This window comes from Girardinichthys multiradiatus, chromosome 9 (assembly GCF_021462225.1).
Source record: "Girardinichthys multiradiatus isolate DD_20200921_A chromosome 9, DD_fGirMul_XY1, whole genome shotgun sequence".
Classification (NCBI taxonomy): domain Eukaryota; kingdom Metazoa; phylum Chordata; class Actinopteri; order Cyprinodontiformes; family Goodeidae; genus Girardinichthys; species Girardinichthys multiradiatus.
The window spans coordinates 46,491,216-46,513,965 of NC_061802.1; the positions used below are offsets into that span (position 1 = coordinate 46,491,216).

General features: G+C 40.4%; 1 protein-coding gene across 5 annotated transcripts in view; it reads right to left on the reverse strand.

The window, feature by feature from the left end:
- The window catches only part of mcf2l2 (MCF.2 cell line derived transforming sequence-like 2), a 176,052-nt gene extending 153,681 nt beyond the window's left edge, over window positions 1-22,371 (reverse strand). For 2 of the 5 annotated variants that reach the window (XM_047374353.1, XM_047374350.1), the window contains exons 1-2: window positions 22,152-22,370; window positions 21,528-21,768 (exon numbers count right to left, since the gene is read on the reverse strand). In XM_047374353.1, coding sequence (XP_047230309.1) covers window positions 21,528-21,606 — 79 coding nt within the window. In that variant the 5' untranslated portion in view covers window positions 21,607-21,768; window positions 22,152-22,370. Of the gene's footprint in view, window positions 1-9,362; window positions 9,504-21,527; window positions 21,769-22,151 lie in introns of those variants that run through there. The other 3 variants (XM_047374354.1, XM_047374347.1, XM_047374348.1) reach the window with 3 other exon arrangements.
- Window positions 22,372-22,750: the final 379 nt, after the last annotated feature.

Consider the following 22,750-nt stretch of genomic DNA (forward strand, 5'->3'; position numbering starts at 1 on the left):
ACTGGAAAAACTAACATACAGCATGCAGTAGGCACATGGAAAACTCACAAACAACACATAGCTACACGTGGACGACGACATATTGTTTTCAACACAAGGCTTATCAGGCTGTCCCGCGTGTTAGAAACTACATCCTGTGGATTTATAAACATGATGTAGTCCCAGATACATTCATTTGTGCCTTTTGACCTGCCACTTTATACAAAGACAAAGTGGGATAAGACAATACAGCTAAATTCCTCTATAGAAACGTACCATATACTATCACAAACATGTCAAACTCTGGGGTATATTTATATTCCATAGAAAATCAGTTATGCTTTAAATTAGTTTCAGAAATACATTTTCAGTGAACATCAATTACTCACTGCTTTATGCAGGTTGTATGTAACATAAAGAAGATTAATTTGCTGCTATATTATAAAAAAAAAAAACATTTTCGAGAACCAAGCACATTGTAAAGTTCTCTATTCTAACTAATATAACTAATTTAAAGCTATCTAAAGAAAAATGCATCAGGACATTAAATAATTTGCTCCTCAACTAAAAGCTTGAACACTAACTTTAGATCATTATGTTAAGGGTTAAAACACAGCTTCAATGCAAAACAAATGATAGGCTGTCATGTGTACATCTTACCAGCAACCAAATGTGTATTTAGTGTCACATGACCTTTATTACTAAAACACATTTAAGGACAGATTAAATATTAAAACAGTTCTCAGGCTTTAATAAATTCCATACCTCAGCATGTGGAAATTATTATTTCCCTTAAACCTAAAAATATATGTATAGAAATATAAATTATTAGTCAGAGGGCTGACTCAGTCAAAATGTCCCTAATGAATTTATGTATCGCCTCATAACCCACTTCATTGAAGTCAGTGAGAACGATCAATGAGATAGATTTAGATGCCAATGAGACTACGGAATACATAACATGTTGCTCTTAGAAAAGGAGTTCTATTCAATATTTAAACAATGTTCCAACAAAACAAGCAAACATCGAAGCCTGATTTTTGAAGAGTAGTTTACCCTTAATGAATATTTGAAACATAATTAAAGCAGTGAAGCCACAATTGTGGTAAAAAAATACATTCTCCTGCTCTCTTCTAAGTCTCTACTTACAAAAAATGCAAAGGAGGGTTCCCCACATTGTTTAACAGCTTACAGAAACACCTTCAGAAGGAATAACTTAAATGTATTATGTTCTGTTAAACCTTACAGGTCCTTCTCAAAAAATTAGCATATTGTGATAAAGTTCATTATTTTCCATAATGTCATGATGAAAATTTAACATTCATATATTTTAGATTCATTGCACACTAACTGAAATATTTCAGGTCTTTTATTGTCTTAATACGGATGATTTTGGCATACAGCTCTTGAAAACCCAAAATTCCTATCTCACAAAATTAGCATATTATTAAAAGGGTCTCTAAACGAGCTATGAACCTAATCATCTGAATCAACGAGTTAACTCTAAACACCTGCAAAAGATTCCTGAGGCCTTTAAAACTCCCAGCCTGGTTCATCACTCAAAACCCCAATCATGGGTAAGACTGCCAACCTGACTGCTGTCCAGAAGGCCTCTATTGACACCCTCAAGCAAGAGGGTAAGACACAGAAAGAAATTTCTGAACAAATAGGCTGTTCCCAGAATGCTGTATCAAGGCACCTCAGTAGGAAGTATGTGGGAAGGAAAAAGTGTGGCAGAAAACGCTGCACAACGAGAAGAGGTGACCGGACCCTGAGGAAGATTGTGGAGAAGGGCCAATTCCAGACCTTGGGGGACCTGTGGAACCAGTGGACTGAGTCTGGAGTAGAAACATCCAGAGCCACCGTGCACAGGCGTGTGCAGGAAATGGCCTACAGGTGCCGCATTCCCCAGTCCTGGGCTACAGAGAAGCAGCACTGGACTGTTGCTCAGTGGTCCAAAGTACTTCTTTCGGATGAAAGCAAATTCTGCATGTCATTCGGAAATCAAGGTGCCAGAGTCTGGAGGAAGACTGGGGAGAAGGAAATGCCAAAATGCCAGAAGTCCAGTGTCAACTACCCACAGTCAGTGATGGTCTGGGGTGCCGTGTCAGCTGCTGATGTTGGTCCACTGTGTTTTATCAAGGGCAGGGTCAATGCAGCTAGCTATCAGGAGATTTTGGAGCACTTCATGCTTCCATCTGCTGAAGAGCTTTATGGAGATGAAGATTTCATTTTTCAGCACGACCTGGCACCTGCTCACAGTGCCAAAACCACTGGTAAATGGTTTACTGACCATGGTATCACTGTGCTCAATTGGCCTGCCAACTCTCCTGACCTGAACCCCATAGAGAATCTGTGGGATATTGTGAAGAGAACGTTGAGAGACTCAAGACCCAACACTCTGGATGAGCTAAAGGCCGCTATCGAAGCATCCTGGGCATCCATAAGACCTCAGCAGTGCCACAGGCTGATTGCCTCCATGCCACGCCGCATTGAAGCAGTCATTTCTGCCAAAGGATTCCCGACCAAGTATTGAGTGCATAACTGTACATGATTATTTGAAGGTTGACGTTGTTTGTATTAAAAACACTTTTCTTTTATTGGTCGGATGAAATATGCTAATTTTGTGAGATAGGAATTTTGGGTTTTCATGAGCTGTGTGCCAAAATCATCCGTATTAAGACAATAAAAGACCTGAAATATTTCAGTTAGTGTGCAATGAATCTAAAATATATGACTGTTAAATTTTCATCATTACATTATGGAAAATAATGAACTTTATCACAATATGCTAATTTTTTGAGAAGGACCTGTATTAGTCTGCCATTGTGAAGAAAAAACATTGCTTCTATTCATGTGGTGTATACTATACTGTTCACTTTTTGTGCTGTACATTTGCTGATGGTGAGAGGTTTGTACTCATTTCATAAACCTCGGAATTAAATGATCATGTTTGGTGGCTGCAGCTACGTTAGCTCTCAACAAAAAACATATTTTTTATGTACATGCACTCACACAAATCAACCTCATCAGTTATGTCGCAACACGTAAATGTAAAACTCACATGTGACCGTGATCTGCATACTTTCATCTGTCTAGTTATGGTGAGCGTGGCTGACTGGGAGATTTTTTGCATTGCAGGATTACCATGCTGGTGTTCTGTTGTTGTGGCATACCCTGTCAGAATAGCCTACTGGAAGTGTCGCATTGCAAGGAGGTGGTGGAGGACCAAAGCGCGAGCAGAACGACAGTAGCCGCATGGAGAGTTGTGAGCTGTGCAAAAGTTTTAATGAACATACAACTTACACTTACAGTAGGGCACACAGGCAGGGTAAAGGCAAGAACACAAGAACATAGAAAAAGTACATGGTGGAGAACAATGAGAACCAGACCAAGTAAATACTGAGGGAAGTGGAAAAATGGATCAATGAACTGAGGAGGTAATCAAAGAGAGGGCACAACTGTTGGAAGAGGGAATGCTGGAGAACTGAGGGAGAATAATTAATTAACACAGATGAGCATGAGGAACAGGGAAGTAACAGAAACCCAACAAAGAACCAAAGCTCAAAACCAAGCACAGACAGTTCCTGACAGGAAGTTGATTTTATTTGCTCCGTCTTCCAGTTTAGGTGTTTTTAGTCTACTTTTTCAAAACAGCATACTGATGTTTATGAAGGAATGAAATGATGAAATGATGGTTTAAGTTTAAAGCATTCCTTGGAGCGCATGCAGATTACTTGAGGGTATGCCATTCTGATGGGTATGGAGGACCGTCAGAACACCGGTCAGACCCAGCCACGTCTCCTACCAGCCTAGACTGCGCCCATATAAGACGAAGTCGGTGTGACAGGAATTGTAAACGGGACTGCTGCGGGGATTAATAGCTAAGCCAAAAGCTACCTCCTAAAGACCCCCACTTCCATCCTTTCTACTGGCATTTCTACTGTGCATGTGTTTACATTAACAACAACTGATGTAAGGACACCACAGTGGTCAAAAGCTATTGCTTCCAGGACATTGAGTTTTTGACCATGTAGACCATTCCACCTGCCCAGGGAATTCTCCATAGTCCGCAACACAGCTGTTTAAATTCCTCCAGGCATTGACACAAAGAAGGCCCTGAGCAACCTGTACCACTTCTTCATGAACTGCAGAAGGCACACCTTGAGGTGCCATTCAAATGAGGTGGTCTTGAGGAAGCAAAGCAGCCCCAAACCCCCACAATACTGAGTGACAGTAAGACGGTCTGATTCTAAAATGTAAAATGACCCACACTTTCCACTATAATCTCTTCAGTCCCAGAATATTTTTCCATAAGTGATGGGGAGCATCAAGGTGTTTTTATTCCAGAGGGCCAGATTGGTTTGGATAGCTTTTTTACCTTAATGAATCTAATCATCATTTGAAAATTGCTTTTTATATCTACTTAGGTTATCTCTAAAACAACATAAAAAAATTGATGATCTAAAATATAAAAGTGTGACAAAAGAAAAGCAAAAATAGAAGAAATCCTTTAGCGGAGCATCACTGCTGTATAATCTTCTGAGACATCTGTAAAAAAATTTGTTGAAAAAAATTTTAATTCTCCACAATCAATGAGACTCATGCTTTTCTTTCCTTCCCATAGATTGCATTTAGAGTTATTTTTGGGCAGCTGATCCCCAAGGTCAGGGGGAAAGGGGGGAGGTGGGTTGTACACGTTTTCAGGAAGAAGGCGTGAACAGAAGAAAACAATTAGAGGATGTCTAATGACAGGAGCTGCAGATAGCAGTCCATTTCATCTCTCAGCCTTTACTCACAAGCACATAAGCTACTGACATGAATACGATTATTACCTCTTGAAATATAAAGAACCGACAGAGAGGCAAAGCCCTGGTGATGTCAATGCAAAACACAGAACAACTTATGGCTCAAACAAATAACGTATATGTCCTTTACAGCAAAATCACAATTTATTGGAATGCACTTATATGGTCTCCAGTAAATCACAGGGAGAAATTCTTCTGTCATTTTGTGGTTGGATATGACTTCTTTTTTGGATAAAAAGAAAGATGGGTATTGAAAAAAAAACATGCAAAAAAACATGCTGACTTTTCTGTTTCTTAATTTACAGACAACTGAAATGAGATGATATGATTTGTAGACGTAACAGTCCAAAGTTCTAAACTGTCAGAAACCAAAATGAATGTAGCCATGGTCAACTCTGGAATGAGTTGTGATATAACTTGTGTCTCTGCATTTGAAACAAAATTTAGTAAAGAAGTCCGTGTAGAATATTTCAACATTTATTATGAAACAATAGTAACAATTGCTACAACGTTTAGCTATTGTGCTGACTGGTGCTGTAACGCTTTCAGTACTGTGAACATCTGAAAACAATGTGCTCTGAAAATGTGTGTAAATCTCTTATTATCTTAGCTGCTAACTTCATCCCGCCCAACTTTACTTATTCTTGCTAGTTTCTAGTTCTTGCTCTCCATGATATTCTATTATATTCTATTCGGTTCTATTATTTGGCTTCAATAAATCTTCATACATATAATTAAGAAAAGCGTTTGTGTTTATTTCGTGCAAGAGTGATTTATCCATCAAAACAAGGACGAAGTTCCCCCACCTTCGGTGAAACAGTTGAATAAACAGTGACATTTTTTGGTTCTGGTTAATAATTTATCAATTATTAATGATGAATAGCTCATTATAATTATTAAGAGCTTTGAGCCCATAATCACAACATCAGAGGATATATCTGATTTCTATTCGTAAGTGATGATTTTTGGTTAAGAAATTATTTTCCTGAATTATGATTTTTAATTATAATTTTTGATAAATATTAATTCATCAATAATCATAATCCTTACACTGCTAACATCACTTTACCACTCAGAAATTGGAGACTAAGGGGATAAAAAATACTCCACCTCAAAAGATCTATTCATGGCGAAAGTACCAGCATCGCTCCGGTAACTCTCAATGTTTCCAAATGTCATATTAAGCTAGCTGCCACTTTCCCTCATCCTACTGACCACACCCCCACCTAACCCCCTCCGCTCATCCCCACACTTGGCTGTCCCCCTCAGTGTCTCGTGGCACTGCCCACTTTGGTGGCATTTTTCAAAATTTGTCTGTGGGCGGGTTATGCTTTTACATCAGGTTCCACTTTAGGAGATAAAATAAGAGCATTTAACCAAAGGGGGCTGTCAGTTTTTACAGTGTCAAAACTAGGCACAAATGTATTAAAAAACCAAAAGGTAAGACTAAAACAACCAAGGAAAAACTGAGGAATGTCAAAATGAGAGGAAAGACACAAGGACAGAAGAAAAAAAGGACACAAGGAAGGAAAGACAGAATGACAAAAAAAATAGGAAAGAATGACACAAAGAAGGATGCACGGAAGCCCGGAAAAACACAAGAGAAAACAACATTAAATTTAAACAGTGGGGTAGAGAATAAAGTCTGAAAATACAAATCGTTCTTTATGTGCTTTTTCCATGCTTATTTATACCTAGAAGATAAGTAAAAGTAAGTGAGGGCTACTGTGCACAACAAGTGAAAACATCAATAAACCACTGTAGGTAACTGTCTATATGCTGTGTAGTGTTGAAAACCTCATATAAATGCATGTGTCATGATTAACACTCATTATTACCTCTAATACATCTCAAGTAAATCATATCTTATTTTCTAACCCATGTACCTATAATACTTCTTTATTACTATGATGCATCTCAACAAGTATTTCTACTGATTAAACAACCCTTTCACAATGCTGAGGAAGAACTACTTTCTATGTGATTGACATACTTCTATGGAAGTGTGATTCCATCTCCTGTCACACCAAGAGGAAATGATATTAGAACTCCATCTCAGCAGTGGATATAACATCTGCTATAAAGATTGCAGCTGTCCTTGAAATTCATTTCCAGTTATATCTAGCTACACAATGAATATCTTACCTATTTATTTATTAATCACGTTTGCTGGAATAATACATATTCTGTCAGCTCTTTTGCCATTTGCTCAAAGGAGACATGGTTTATTTGCCATAATAGCTGTGCTAATAGAGCTCTTTTCACATATATTCCTGTTAGGCCTGCATGAGTGTCTGTTTCATAATCCCTGTTGAAAAAAGCCTATTACAGGACAAACACTTGTGCCAAGTTTGGTGAAGATCACAAACAGCAGCAATTACATCTTACTGGAAAGCATAATGATCCTTTAAGATTTATGTCTTTCTGCAGATACAAAATTGATAACAGAAAGCAGAGGTAAATTACGTTTTGTCAGATTTCAGCAAGTGAAAAAAATTACAATATCAGGACCCTTAAGCTGGTTCACTTCAATGTAATTAAGGTATCAGCATATGTTTTGGCCCATTTTGCTTCTGGTATTACTAAATATCTACTTGCTAAGGTCTACACAGTGAGGTGCTACTATAAGCAAGAGAGTATTTTTATTACAGTGATGCAGTCCACACTTAAACACTCACAAACTCATCTGATATCAAATAACATCTTAGTAAAACACTGAGCCTTATTCCATCTACACTATAAACCAAGGTGATCCAGGGATTTCTAAGAATGACTTAGGAGCCCAACACTATAAGCCAATGTTTACTGTAAGTCATTTTGCTTAAAAAGAGTCATTGAATCATTCTACCACAAACTTTGGGCGTTTTGTAAGTTCATCAATATGTCAGATAAGTTAAACCTGAAGGGTTCCATTAAAGACCCTAGGAGCTCTAACATGCCCCCACTGACTGTTATTCTCTCACTGTAATTAAAGATCATGGTGTGTGATGTATACCACAATAGTGACCACTTCATAAATATATTTGAATCACCAAATACATACATACACAAACAATTGAAACCAGATTTATACGTACACTGTACAAAAAGAGACAGAACTTTTTTATTCTGACATTAATTCAGAATAAATATTTCCTGTTTTAGGTCAGTTGGAATTACTAAAATTATTTCTATTTTCTAAATGTCAGAATAACAAAGGATATTATTATATCATTATTAAGACTACTATGGCTTTAAAGAATTTTGAATGGGACCAGATGATGATGCCTCTGACTAGATAAGCTTCTGTTAATTCACTATTTGGTGCCACATATATAGTCTTTTAAAAAAATAATTACCAACCTGCTAAAGAACTGACAGAGAGAGCACTATTTCACAAAGACAAATTTGTTGTTTGAACTTCAACACTAGAATCTTCAAATTCTTGCTAAAAGTTCACATAGTTAAAAGCTTACCCACTCATTGCACGTCTGTTTCTCATGATAATCAGCAGCTAACGCTAACCAGATCATGAATGAGTAACATAGTTCTACTATTGATTACATTAATATTTATGCACTGGTAGATTACAATCCAATGAATAAAATAGAGAAGTAATTTTCAAAATAGAATGAGAATTTCAGTAATGAAAACATTACTTACCACAAATGATCCTTTTGTCAACTTTTAATTCACTTATCCATTCCTTTTTTCAAACAAAACATGCATAAAAGCTGTGGTATCTGTTTTCAACCTTCTGTTAAATGTAAGCCTGTTGGGGACATTTTGGTGCATGTATTCATGTGAACCCATCATTGTTTTAAACAGAAACATGTCCAATGTTTATGAACAAACAATGTATAATTTTGCACATCAACCACAAATTTAAAAACAGCACATAATGCAACAGCAAAACAAATCATCATGATTAAGTTGTAAAGATAACTGGATATTGAGACAAACCAAGCTTAAAGTCCCAACCTAGTTGCCTGCAGAGTTCAAGCAGCCCTTAAAGATTTCAGCCAGGCCAAAGCCATAACAGACACCATAGGAGTCTTTAATGCAGTAGACTTGCAATCACTGTCGACAACACAAGCTGAGAGTAATAGCTCTGCACCTCTCACATCTATCAGTTTCATATGGTCTTGTTTTCTTGTTTACGTCTTGTCTATATAATGCATATACAGCATTCATGTTGCACTTTACCAGATGTTTTAATTCTTGTAGTAGATGTCTGGTACAGGTACTGATTGAACTGTACCTGTACCAAATGGTAAAGACTTTCCCAACCAAACCTTTGCTTGGAGTTTGTATTTGGAATATTTCGTTTGTACACTGTCTGCAAAGACTAAAATTAAGAAAAAATTGAATAATTTGTGCAGTCCTTTTCTTTAAATATATTACTTAGAAAGTGGCAACTAGAAACTAGTCCATGCATGACCTACCAACCCTCTTCCCTGCACTCCTGTGGATATTACTATCTTTTACACTTTTAAACAGACAAACTGAAACTTAGCATTTCTTTTCCAGAAACTGACCTTTGTATCTCGTTACAAAGCCAACTGCTCACACAATACAGCAGCAGTCATCACTTACAGATTATGGATCCCATGCTGCTGCTGTTCTTTCTGTCCAACAGTGTGCAGATAAACTGCAACTATGCCAGCATTCAGTCCAACAACTGTAGAAGCAGAACATACAAAACAAACGTACACTCATGCACCGGGTCCACTGACACTGCTACACCACAGTCCTAAGGGTTGCCTGGTTTTGGACGACACTGCAGGACTAGCCCACACCTTTTGTGAATAACAGACAAAGTGAGTTAGGTCAGGGGATGGTGTATGTGAGCATATACAGTATGTGTGTACAGCAGTGTTTTCGTCAGAAGGGGTTGTCTGTATGTCTCCTGGGTAGCCTTGTGACTCACTTAGCAGCTCAGCTCTTACCGCAGTTAACACAAATATCCTCAACAATATGTCATTACATGGTGGGGCCTTCCCCTCCTCTCTGCATCCTTCCATGTTTACTCCAGGCTTTCCTTCCTCTTAGGCCTTCTTGACATTTCCCTCATTCACTCAGTCATAAGACTAAAAAAAACACAAACTTATAAACATTTGCATAATTTAAACTTGTGGGAAAGCTAAATATTGTAATTTTTGTAGTTAGAGTTAGGTCAATCTTGACATTGCAGATCATTAAGTCCTAACTAAATGCTATATACTATATATTACTATATTTTAAGAAATGTCAATCTATTGTGGGGTATTTATTCAGCTTTTTCAGAGGCCAGAAAAGATACCCAAAGCCTTATAACCACAATATATCAGTTCATGAGGATGCCTAATTGAAAAATAAAATCACTTGTAATATACAACAAATAGTCCCATCGAGGACCATAACATCGAGGCATGTGACATCGCCTGTTATGGTGGAGCCAGGGTCCCACCCTGGAGCCAAGCCTGGGGTTGGGACTCGTTGGAGAGCACCTGGTGGCAGGATTGCTCCTCGAGGGACCTGGCCAAGCCTGAATGACAGACGCAAGGCCATCCCCCAGTGGGCCCACCACTGGAGGATGGCAGGGGAACCATGAGGGACCGGTGCAAATAGAATTGGACAGTGGAAGGAGGTTGCAGCCCGATCTCTGGATGCTTTTGCTCACTCTAGGGAGGTGGAATGTCACCTCGCTGGGGAGAAGGAGCCTGAGCTTATGCAGGAGGTCGAGAGATATTGACTAGAAATAGTCAGGCTCACCTCCACGCACAGCGTGGGCTCTGGAACTCATCTCCTCGAGAAAGGCTGGACTCTGGTGGCGTTTCATTATTGGACTTCTGTGCTAGTCACGGATTGTCCATAATGAACACCATGTTCAAGCATAAGGGTGTAGTTGGCACCAAGACACCCTGGGCAGATGGTCGATGATCGACTTTGTTGTTGTGTCGTCAGACCTTCAGCCGCATTGTTTGGACACTCAGGTAAAGAGAGGGGCTGAGCTGTCCACTGATCACCAACTCGGGCCTGGAAGGAGTTTGGTGAGGCCAAGGAGAAGGACTACTGGTTGGCCTGGAAGCGGTTCTGGCAAACTGTCTGGCGCCTCAGGAAGGGGAAGCAGTGCTTCACCTACACTGTTTACAGTGTGGGTGGGGAGCTGCTGACCTCAACTGGGGACATTATCGGGCGGTGGAAGAAGTACTTTGAGGATCTCCTCAATCTTGCCGTCACACATTCCCTGGTGGAAGCAGAGGCTGTTGGACCCTTTCATCATCCAGTCTGACGTCACCGAAATGGTTAAAAAGTTCCACGGCAGCAGGGCTTCAGGGGTGGATGAGATCCGCGCTGAGAACCTCAAGTCTCTGGATGTTGTGGGGCTGTCATGGTTGACACGCCTCTTCAACATTGCGTGGCGGTCGGGGACATTTGCTCTGGACTTGCAGACTGGGGTGGTGGTCTCCCTTCATAAGAAGGGTGACCGGAGGGCGTGTTCCAACTATAGGGGTATCACACTCCTCAGCCTCCCTGGTAAGGCCTACGCCACCATATTGGAGAGGAGAGTCCAGACGATAGTCAAACCTCGGCTTCATGAGGAGCAGTGTGGTTTTCATCCCAGCCGTGGAACACTGGACCAGCTCTACACCCTCTGCAGGGTACACGGGGGTTCATGAGAGTTTGCCCAACCGGTCCACATGTGTTTTGTGGAGGGGCTCGGAGTAGAGCTGCTGCTCCTCCACATCGAGAGGAGCCAATTGAGGTGGCTTGGGCATCTATACCGGATGCCTCCTGGACGCCTTCCTCAGGAGGTGTTCCAGGCACGTCCCACCAGGAGGAGGCCCGCGGGACAGCCCAGGACAGGTTGGAGGGACTATGTCTCTCGGCTGGGTTGGCCTGGGAATGCCTTGGGCTCCCCCCGGAAGAGCTGGAGGAGGTGTCGGCGGAGAGGGACGTCTGGGTGTCTCTACTGAGTTTGCTGCCCCCGCAACCCGGATGAAGCAGAAGACGATGAGTATGACGAGTAGTCCCGTTGTAATACTGAATGGAAGAACCTAACTCTAATATGGGTATCTCATTTTTATTGGCTCCCACAATACAAATGAAGAATTATCCAGTTAGTCTGTAAGGTACAGTAAAATCTTGCCACGCACCTCAGTAATGCAAACATTAGGAAAACCCTTTAGCAGGTCTGCCCCTGAAATATTTTTTAATGCAATTTCTGAAAGTCAAACATACAACAATAGCAGTCTGACTAGGCTAACCAGATCAATCACTGTTTTTGGTAGAAACTATATTACCACATGGCAAATAATTTACTAGTAGGTGTAGTAGAGCCACAGAAAACCACCAGAACATTCCAACATTCATTATATTGTACAGGGGTTGGACAATGAAACTGAAACACCTGGTTTTAGACCACAATAATTTATTAGTATGGTGTAGGGCCTCCTTTTGCGGCCAATACAGCGTCAATTCGTCTTGGGAATGACATATACAAGTCCTGCACAGTGGTCAGAGGGATTTTAAGCCATTTTTCTTGCAGGATAGTGGCCAGGTCACTACGTGATACTGGTGGAGGAAAACGTTTCCTGACTCGCTCCTCCAAAACACCCCAAAGTGGCTCAATAATATTTAGATCTGGTGACTGTGCAGGCCATGGGAGATGTTCAACTTCACTTTCATGTTCATCAAACCAATCTTTCACCAGTCTTGCTGTGTGTATTGGTGCATTGTCATCCTGATACACGGCACCGCCTTCAGGATACAATGTTTGAACCATTGGATGCACATGGTCTTCAAGAATGGTTCGGTAGTCCTTGGCAGTGACGCGCCCATCTAGCACAAGTATTGGGCTAAGGGTATGCCATGATATGGCAGCCCAAACCATCAATGATCCACCCCCATGCTTCACTCTGGGCATGCAACAGTCTGGGTGGTACACTTCTTTGGGGCTTCTCCACACCGTGGAGGATAGTGGCCAGGTCACTACGTGATACTAGTGGAGGAAAATATTTCCTGACTCGCTCCTCCAAAACACCCCAAAGTGGCTCAATAATATTAAGATCTGGTGACTGTGCAGGCCATGGGAGATGTTCAACTTCACTTTCATGTTCATCAAACCAATCTTTCACCAGTCTTGCTGTGTGTATTGGTGCATTGTCATCTTGATACACGGCACCGCCTTCAGGATACAATGTTTGAACCATTGGATGCACATGGTCCTCAAGAATGGTTCGGTAGTCCTTGGCAGTGACGCGCCCATCTAGCACAAGAATTGGGCCAAGGGAATGCCATGATATGGCAGCCCAAACCATCACTGATCCACCCCCATGCTTCACTCTGGGCATGCAACAGTCTGGGTGGTACGCTTCTTTGGGGCTTCTCCACATCGTAACTCTCCCGGATGTGGGGAAAACAGTAAAGGTGGACTCATCAGAGAACAATACATGTTTCACATTGTCCACAGCCCAAGATTTGCGCTCCTTGCACCATTGAAACCGATGTTTGGCATTGGCATGAGTGACCAAAGGTTTGGCTATAGCAGCCCGGCCGTGTATATTGACCCTGTGGAGCTCCCGACGGACAGTTCTGGTGGAAACAGGAGAGTTGAGGTGCACATTTAATTCTGCCGTGATTTGGGCAGCCGTGGTTTTATGTTTTTTGGATACAATACGGGTTAGCACCCGAACATCCCTTTCAGACAGCTTCCTCTTGCGTCCACAGTTAATCCTGTTGGATGTGGTTCGTCCTTTTGGGTGGTATGCTGACGTTACCCTGGATACCGTGGATCTTGATACATCACAAAGACTTGCTGTCTTGGTCACAGATGTGCCAGCAAGATGTGCACCAACATTTTGTCCTCTTTTGAACTCTGGTATGTCACCCATAATGTTGTGTGCATTTCAATATTTTGAGCAAAACTGTGCTCTTACACTGCTAATTGAACCTTCACACTTTGCTCTTACTGGTGCAATGTGCAATCAATGAAGACTGGCTACCAGACTGGTCCAATTTAGCCATGAAATCTCCCACACTAAAATGACAGGTGTTTCAGTTTCATTGTCCAACCCCTGTACTCTGAATGTACACAGTTTTCCAATGTGGTAACATCAAAGGCAACATGGAAAGTTAAATATGCCCTTTTTCCACTGGATCTATTTGGCCCGGCTCCACTCCACTTGGCCCACTTTGTGAGTGTTTCCATTTATTTTCTGTACTGGTACCTACTTTTTTGGTCCTTGTATTTAATAAATAAACCAGCTGATCACACATAAAATCAGCTGTTCAGATGCACAAACATTTCCACAAAAACACACAAAACAATACCTCTTTGAAACAATATTTGGTTTAGAAAATGTTTGACAGTCCTTTAGCGCAGTGACCGGGGGTACTTGTACCCCTAGTGGTACGTGAACACATTGCAGGCGGAATGGGAAAAGTTTATATTTTATTTCCAAAATGATGGGTAAATATAGTAGGGATAATTATTTGATGTGTGATGCTTTATTAAGTACCAGGTGCAAAATACACCAAGCTTTTATCAACCAAAAGAGGAAAAAAGGCACAATAAAACAACTACAGATGGGAAAGACTAAAGCAGGGGTGTCATTGCTGTTCACCTGGACGGCACTCCGCTACCAGGGGAAAGAGAGAGAAGGAAAAGTAACAGCTCTTTCCACTCTGCCAATCTATCAAAGCTTATCAAGGACAAGCAAGCTCAGGTGTAAAACTGATGAGGCTTAATATATATATTTTTAAGTGTTCTGTTGCTGATTTAAATGTTTTAAATGTCTGTTTATTTGGAACTTATTCAAAAGATCTTCAGTTTTTGTTACAACAAAAGCAGGTTTATTATGTTTCGTTGATTTTGTATTTATTTAGATTACTTATTCACATTCACGCAACAGTTATCTTTATGTTTAATTTCAGCTGAATAGAATACAATACCTAAGAAGTAAACACACACACACAGTTCATGTCATTCATTCTATAAGATCATTGTGAATGATTTCTGGCTCTGCGTCGTCGCTACTCTAATTCCTATGGCCAAACTTGACAAAAGCTGGACAAAAACACATTCCTCATACTCTGTGTTGCCCATGCTGACAGGCAACAGAAAAACATGCACATAAAATCTGGAAAGCAGGCAAGGATATCTGCGATTTTTAAAAGAGCTGAATGGGCTTCGAGATTGGAAGCTATTTTTGTAACTCCAACAATAACAAAAAATGTCATCATCTTCTTTATCTGCATGTGTTAGTAAAGAAGTAATGAATGTGGTGTAACATAATCTTTTCAAAGTCAGTGAATCTAGTGTGCAGTTATTCACTTTTCATCTGCAGTATCACCAGCTTACATGACCTGACTCAGTTGATCTGCTCATTTATAAGCTGCTTAGTACAGTAAGTAAGAAGAGAGAAAATTAGGCCAAACTGTGAAATCATAGTCCTATTTTACCTCAGAAGACCAACCCTATTGTTCTACTTTGTGATCTGGTGCGATCAAGTGAACGGAAGACAGTTGACAGACTCTAAGACAAACGCTTTCCAAAGGATATACAGTCCATTCCCTGGCCACCAGCAACACTTCCAGTACAATAGCTAGGAAGAGGAAGCAGATAGAATACAGCTCTGACGTCGTGACAACAAAGGCTGAGAGCTAGTCAGAAGCTTGCTCGGAGAGTGGGTGACAATGATTGGGAATAATGCCAAAATAGGGAAGCAACTATAACCTTTGAGAACAACACTGTAACCACTCACATCCATGGAACTACGGACTCATTGAAAGTATATCTGATTGTTACATCTCTTTGCATTCTGCTTCAAATACTGCTGAATTTCTTTTTTGTTCTTACTTGCTAACCTCATTCAGAACTAATGAATTTCCACACACCTGTAACATGTTTGCTGAAACATATTTTCTGTTTGATGCAAAATGAGCAAGAGTTCATTCTTTAAATGAATGACATTTTTAAATGCGTCAGGCTATACAATGTGTGAGACTGATATGAGGACCTTGAAGTAATCAACTAATAAATCAAGTTAGAAGTAGAACTCAGGGAAGAAACAGCATATAAACCTTTACAATTACAATGCTTTCATACCAAACTGTTGGAACACTTTGTACCATTTCAGAATGTGGTTTCTGAAGGGAATTATGCTGGTGTGAACCCATCTCGAACCCTGAAATGGACCAGAGAACCGTACCCTGGCACAGTTACAACTGCTGATCTCGGCACAGTTTACCCAGACTCTGGAGCGGTTTGCTTGCGGTGTGAATGCATGCCAGACCAGCCTACCAAATACAGGAAGAGACGATGTAACGCAAGGGCAGCCCATTTGAGTAGAAGAAGTAGAGGGAAAACAATGTAAGTGTGCAAATCTCAAGATGAAAGTTTGAAAAGATCTTGTAGGGCCACAAGGAGTAGTAAAGAGATGCAGGCACACAACTGCATTTGAACACCAAAGAACATGACAAACCCAGATGAGACGGACTTTCTTCTTTGCGTTTTTTTACTTCTCAATCGATCTGTTTAGTTGCAACTGCATGACTTTGTTTGGTCTGATCTAAAAACTCTCTACACGAAAGGAAACTGGGCCAACAGAAGATGTGAGTTTACTCACTTTTCCCGATCCCTGGAACGATCCCTGGACTGGAGCACCAGTGTGAATGAAACCTTAGGCTTCTTTCAAGAACAAAATAATTATGAACTGGTGGTTTGAAAACCAAAATCCAGGAGAAAGAATGCAAGTTATGAAGCAAATAAAACTTCAGGGACACATGTGATGTCAGACAAGATGGCAACAGGCATATAGCAGGACAAGGTGAAGCATAACTGAAGGAAACAGAAAGTACAAATACTGAAGAGTGTTATTGCTAGATAAGTGGCAGGTGATCAGATTACTGATGAATAACAGGTGTGGAGAACTGCAAATTGGATTTCACCGGATTTGTGTTTTCCACTTAACGTTTATTCTTGCTTGTTTCTTGCAAATACATTTGCCAGGCTAAAATTTCTCATTTTGGGCAGGAATATGATGTTAAGGTATACAAGGTACTTATTGTTTTCTCTACAGCTATACATTGTTATTAGTAGAGTAACTGCAGTGAGTGTGCTTTACAGCCGTAAACACCCAAAATAGCACATCAGCTCTCTGAATGCATGGCTACATTCACCTATGATAACTGTTCACTTTTTAGTTAAAGAAAGACAGCAGTGAAGCAGCAAGAAAACACTAATGTAGGGGTGCAGAGGGACAATAGATGCAGCTTATGCACTGATGACTAGATATTAGTCTGTGATTTACAGAGATGAAATGTGACACTTTTTTCTTTCTGTTTGCGCTCTGATGCACAGATCTAAGACTAAGAAGAGTAGGTGGAGCTAAACCTCTGAAGGAAAAATGTTTTAGTAGATCAAAATTCTACGAGAAAAATAAGTTGTAGTGGGGGTCAATATAATATAAGAAAAACAATGGCTGAATGCATTTGATGCAAATTCTGTGATTTATGAAGAATGATGATTTGTAACAGTGCATTTCCTGTAGTACAAGTCCTGTACCTGATTTAAATAAATGTATCAGGGTGTTGGGACCCCAGCCATGGGTTAAAACATGAAAGGTCAGTAAGAACTGTTCTGGAGCTTTAAAAATAAATCGCAATAACTGACTTCTAGCATAGCCAGGAACAGGGAATAAAAGCGGACTTCGTGTGACATCACTGTTTGAATAAAAACCCCGCTTTTGCAACAGACTGACCTCTTCCACGCAGGTCCCCAGCGGATTTGGACGGAGGGACACAACGCGCTAATGTCTCTTTGCTGGCAAATAGACATAACTCTTCAAACTGGATCCAATAGTGTCATACGATCACGTGATCATATGCACTAAGTTAAGCGTTAAGTTAAGCATGGCTTGACTTTTCTCTCTGAGGTCGACAGAAGCAACTGTATTCCAGAAAGTTCCCAGCAGAGACCCTATCTCTACAATGCCAAGTGGAGCAGTTTTGCCGGTCTGAAGGAAGGACAACGGGACCGCATCACCATGGCTACAGCAGCAGCGTGCAGTTCAGCCAGCCCGGCGGCAGCACGAGCTGCCCCACCCTACAGCTACGGAGGTTAGCTGCAAGTTAACCCTTTGTTCACTGTGGATGCTTTCCTCAACTTTGACACCCCAGAGAACTTTTCCTCAGCACGGTTCACGTAAGAGGTTGTGTTTTCGGCAGAGAGAAGTAGTTTAGAATGAAATAATCTAAACATTTTTCGTTTTATGACATTTGGTTTTGTTTGTGTGCAAAACTCAGCCATCTTAGAGCTAGCAGATTAGCTGTTAAGCGTATGTGCTCAGTTTATGTGTTCTGTGTTTGTGGTTTTTTTTTAAGTTGAGACAAACTTTATTTAAAGGGTGATTTTAAACAGAAGATCGGCCATAACACGCCGTCCGTGCTTATGCATTTCAACCCTTTAACGATATTTTAAACGTGTGTGTTTGATTCTGAAGATAAGCTATAAGCTTCTCTTGTTAGCTCCAACCGCTAACAGCTAAGAACATGTGCTTGCCTACTAAAGATCATTTACCGAAAAAGGTTGTTAGTTTTCAATCCTGGAAATAATATTTCCCTAAATATTATTTTACTATTTCCTTAATAATATTTCTTTAGATATTATTTTAATAAATAAACGCGGCTAATCACAACAAGGGCCTCTCTGACCAATGGTAACAGAAGGCACAAAAATTTCCTGGTATTCCTTGTACCCCGGGGTGAAAGTAGTTTTAGATTTTCGCTGGTACTTAGGGGCGGAGCTAGAGGGGGGGCTGGGGAGACACTGGGGGCATGCATGCATATATATATATATATATATATATGTATATATATGTACAGATCTCTCTCTCAGCAAAGTCCAAACTCAAACTAATTAAAACGTATCAATATTTTACTTTACTGTAGGCTATCTGTATAAGGCAGAAAGTACCGGACCGTACCGGCTGACTTTCACCCCTGCTTGTACCTGGGTAAAACAAATCCTGGGGCTTTATGTCCCGGGCTTTTGACAGAAAGGGGGCTCGTATTTGGATCAGATCTTCATGTGGAAGGTTGACAGCCTGCATTTCCTGTTTAGAATAGATGAGCTCATGATTCCAGTTGGCTGATTGCAAACAAAACCGTCCATCATAGCTTGCAATGTTACTGTTAAGTTTTAAGAATCTTGTCTGATTGCAAATCTTTTATCTGTTGCTTGGGTATTTTGTTCCAAGTTACAATCTGTGAAAAACAATTGTGTGTTACGTCTTTAATTTAAAAAAGTTATGTTAAAAATGCCTGAAATTTTCCAATATTACATGCAGTAAATATCAAACATCAAAAACCTGACTAGGCAAATGACATTACATCATATCTCAGTATTCTCTGTTTTATTTTAAGTCACTTTTACTGCTGGATTTGGTGGAATAATTTTGATTATGTCGTTGGGTGGAGGCTCAGGATCTGAGTCAGGGCATTATGGACATTAACATGGTGATTAAGAGCAGATTTTAAATATCATGCTGTATTTTGTATTTCTAATATATCCAACCCTACTGAATGACAAGAGGGAAACCCCAAAGAATAGAACAGTACACTAAAATAAAAAACCCTAAAGAACAGCACAATTAGATGACATCAGCATAGAGAAGATAACAGATGTGATAGTACCTACTGATCATCCCTGGTAAAAGTTAAAAAAGAAGAGAAAAAACAAATATACTTGACTAAATAATACTTCAGAAACCATTGGCAAGCCCCAAAACAAAATATCAACACTATAGTCCTGTAGGTAGCAGCACGTAAACAAACAGGCTGCTCTACCAGCTGCCAATAAACATTAACAGAAGGAGAAACAAAATCGTCACACCATGGCTTATTAGAAAGAAAGAAAAAGAGTTCATGATCAAAATTCTTTTGTTTTGTCCTAGGAATTTCTGACTAAAGACATCTAGGTTAAACTGGTGACCTTCTCCTCCCTGTCGCTACATGCATGCTCAGTATGAGGGATTGCTGCAAAGTCAACGCCAGTGACTGTCCACTGTCTCTACATGCTCATCCAGGAGGAGTGAATGCTGCAAGTCACTGACTGGGTGCAATCTGCTGGGTTTCCTTAGATAGAAAAACCTTTTATCCAATTTGAATAAAAACGTAACTCCGACTGCACTGTTCAATTGTTAGGATTAATTGGAATGTATGTACCTGACTGTTGTGAAGTGCCTTGAGACAACATGTGTTGTGAATTGGAGCTATATAAATAAAACTGAATTGAATTGAATTGAATTATTTTCCTCCTTATTCTCATCTGGTGGCATTCTGAGGCCATACAGGGACAGCCAAAGAGACTTTGCTGTGACCATCCTATCCCTAAGGGTGTAGGATCCTGCTAACCTACAGATGAATATAACTTTGACTGCTTGTATTCGTGATCTCATTCTTTTGTCATTACACACAGGTCACACGTCAATTTGTAACTTGAAAGTTTTCACTTTTAGCTCAACTTTTTTTTTTCTTTCCCACAACAGACTGGAGTTATTTATGTATCACTGTGGATGATGCCCCGATCCACCGAACAACCTTCAGTTCCACTCTACCCCCACTCGGTAACAGGAGACACTTGAAAACCTTAACTTTGGAAAGAGAAACAAATTTCCAGCCTGAAGGTGGATCGGGCGACAGCTTGGAAACAATCAAAAAGAGGCCTTAGCTGTCTGATCCCATATTGCTAAAACCACATTTTTAGTTGGTGGTTACTAATAACAAAGTCAAGGCGATAATTAATACTAATATGAACAGAAAAACAGTATAAACAGAAGACAAATCATTTGGAGTATAAAATATGAGGTTCTACTATTGCCTTTATCATTTTAACCAGTTATCAAGTTAGCACACCTTGTGGTGGAAGCATACTATCTGCTTGCTCCCACTTAAATTCAGTTGCCATAGCAACACCTTATGAAAAACCCCCACCCTCCAACAATCCCCAACCCCCAGCCTACTGTGCAGTGCAGGCTGTGCAGTAATACTGTGCAGCAGTCTCCATCGTAGCACATTAACCTACTTCACTGCCAGCCAGAAAATTACCCAGATGAAAAACTACAGAGGAGAAGGTAGGAGAAAGGACGAAGCAACGGCAGAGGAAGAACAAGGGAGGATCCAACGGGGAGCATCAGCAATGAATGGAAGAGATTAAAGAAGAAAAGAAGGTGCAAATTGAAGAAATCTAGAGATTAACGATGGCAGTTAGATGCTGCCATTCTAAGACTGTGCATCTATGTAATACTGATCTTATGAACCTATAAATGTTACACATATTAACACCAACATGCATTTCTGTAAAACTGGTGAAACACAAATTCAAAAATATGTCATTGCAGGATCAGTGTCCAGGATGGATGAATGCGTCACATCTTAACATGACCTGACAGAAGAAACCATTATAACGATTAACAAAATATACCAAGGACTCCTTTGCTGGTCAGGGTACACTTTTTTGCAAGTGTTCATCCATTTGCACCCTTCAGTTCCCAGTGGTCCTGATGAGAGGGACTATAACCTGCCATGCTTCACAACGTCACTGTACATGTTCCATCACTCGAGGGACACGTTCTAAAAGAAGCTCGTTCTCTGTACATTAGGAAGGCTACATATTTTTTAGAAAAGTCATCCATGTTCCAACTGAATAAAGCTGAATGGTGGAGAGGCAGAAACAGACGGATCAACAAAACGGAGGGGAGATGTGTGATGACTCACCGACATGTGTGATGACACACTGCACTCGTTGCAGCAGCTCCTGAACCGACATCTCGTCCTCCTTCAACCAGCAAAGCATCTCAGGATGTAGGGAGCATCCACTCTTCTCTCTCTCCCTTCCTTTGCTGCCACGCCTCCTTTTGACTCCTTTCACTCCTCACCCCGATTTTCTTTTCTGAGGTTTCCTTATCAGTTTTTTCAGCCAGATAGCTTTTTTAATGTGGCTTTTCTTATTTTATCCCTGTCAGTCAAACAAATAAGATTTTTACAGGTCCTCCAGATCCTGTAACAGATCTGTCCTGTGGATGTTAGCGACGATGCCACTCCCAGATATGTAACAAGAAAGTAAGTCTATCTACCATCTATCAATTCATTTCCATTTAAGTAAAGTGGAAAAGAAATATCACACAAGTCAAAAACAAAAATAGAAGAAATGAGATGTAACACATTTAAATTATTGATTCTGACTGTAAACATCATAGCCAACAGTCTGAGAATAGAAAAAATTATTTGTTAATCAGAGAGTCAAAATTAGACAAGAAACAACACTGCTGGTTAAAAAAAAAACAAAGTAGAAATTCAATAGCAGTTTGAAGCAGAGATATTCAAGAAGACTTTAGCTACCCAGAATTCCCGTTGTTTTCATGATGATCTCAAAGTAATGAAAAATGGCTCCTTGGCAAATGGTGAGGCAAACAAAAGTCTTCTACATTTACAGGAAACTCGTCAAGCTGGATAAATGGGTAAACACCGTCGCTCCAACCGCTTTGATAATACACTGTTTGCTCTGGTACAGATGCAGTGTCATACAGGGGGAGGAGGAATCAGATGGCTGCTCTACCTGCTTTCAGGGAGGATGAGGGGAAGGGGGAATCACAGGGTTGAAATCCTGGTGCCTAGAGCTCCTCTGCCCATGGACCAGACAGTTTACAATAGAGACAGCTTCACTGAGTTTACAAAAGGCAAAACAATTTTTTTGCAAGTTGAAACTCTTTATAATTTCCTAGAGTTCCTAAGCCATCTTTTGGGCTTTTGTTATCCTTTCATTCACTGAGAGCAACCAGATCCCTTATTCTGATCCTGCTCCATGTTTTCACAATTACAAGCAATGCCAGACAAGGGCCCAATCATCTCTCCAGGGCTGTATTCTCATGGGACAGTTGAGGCTGCAGCAATTAGCCTAAGGCATCTGTGCTCTTCTCTGACCTCCCACCTCTATATTG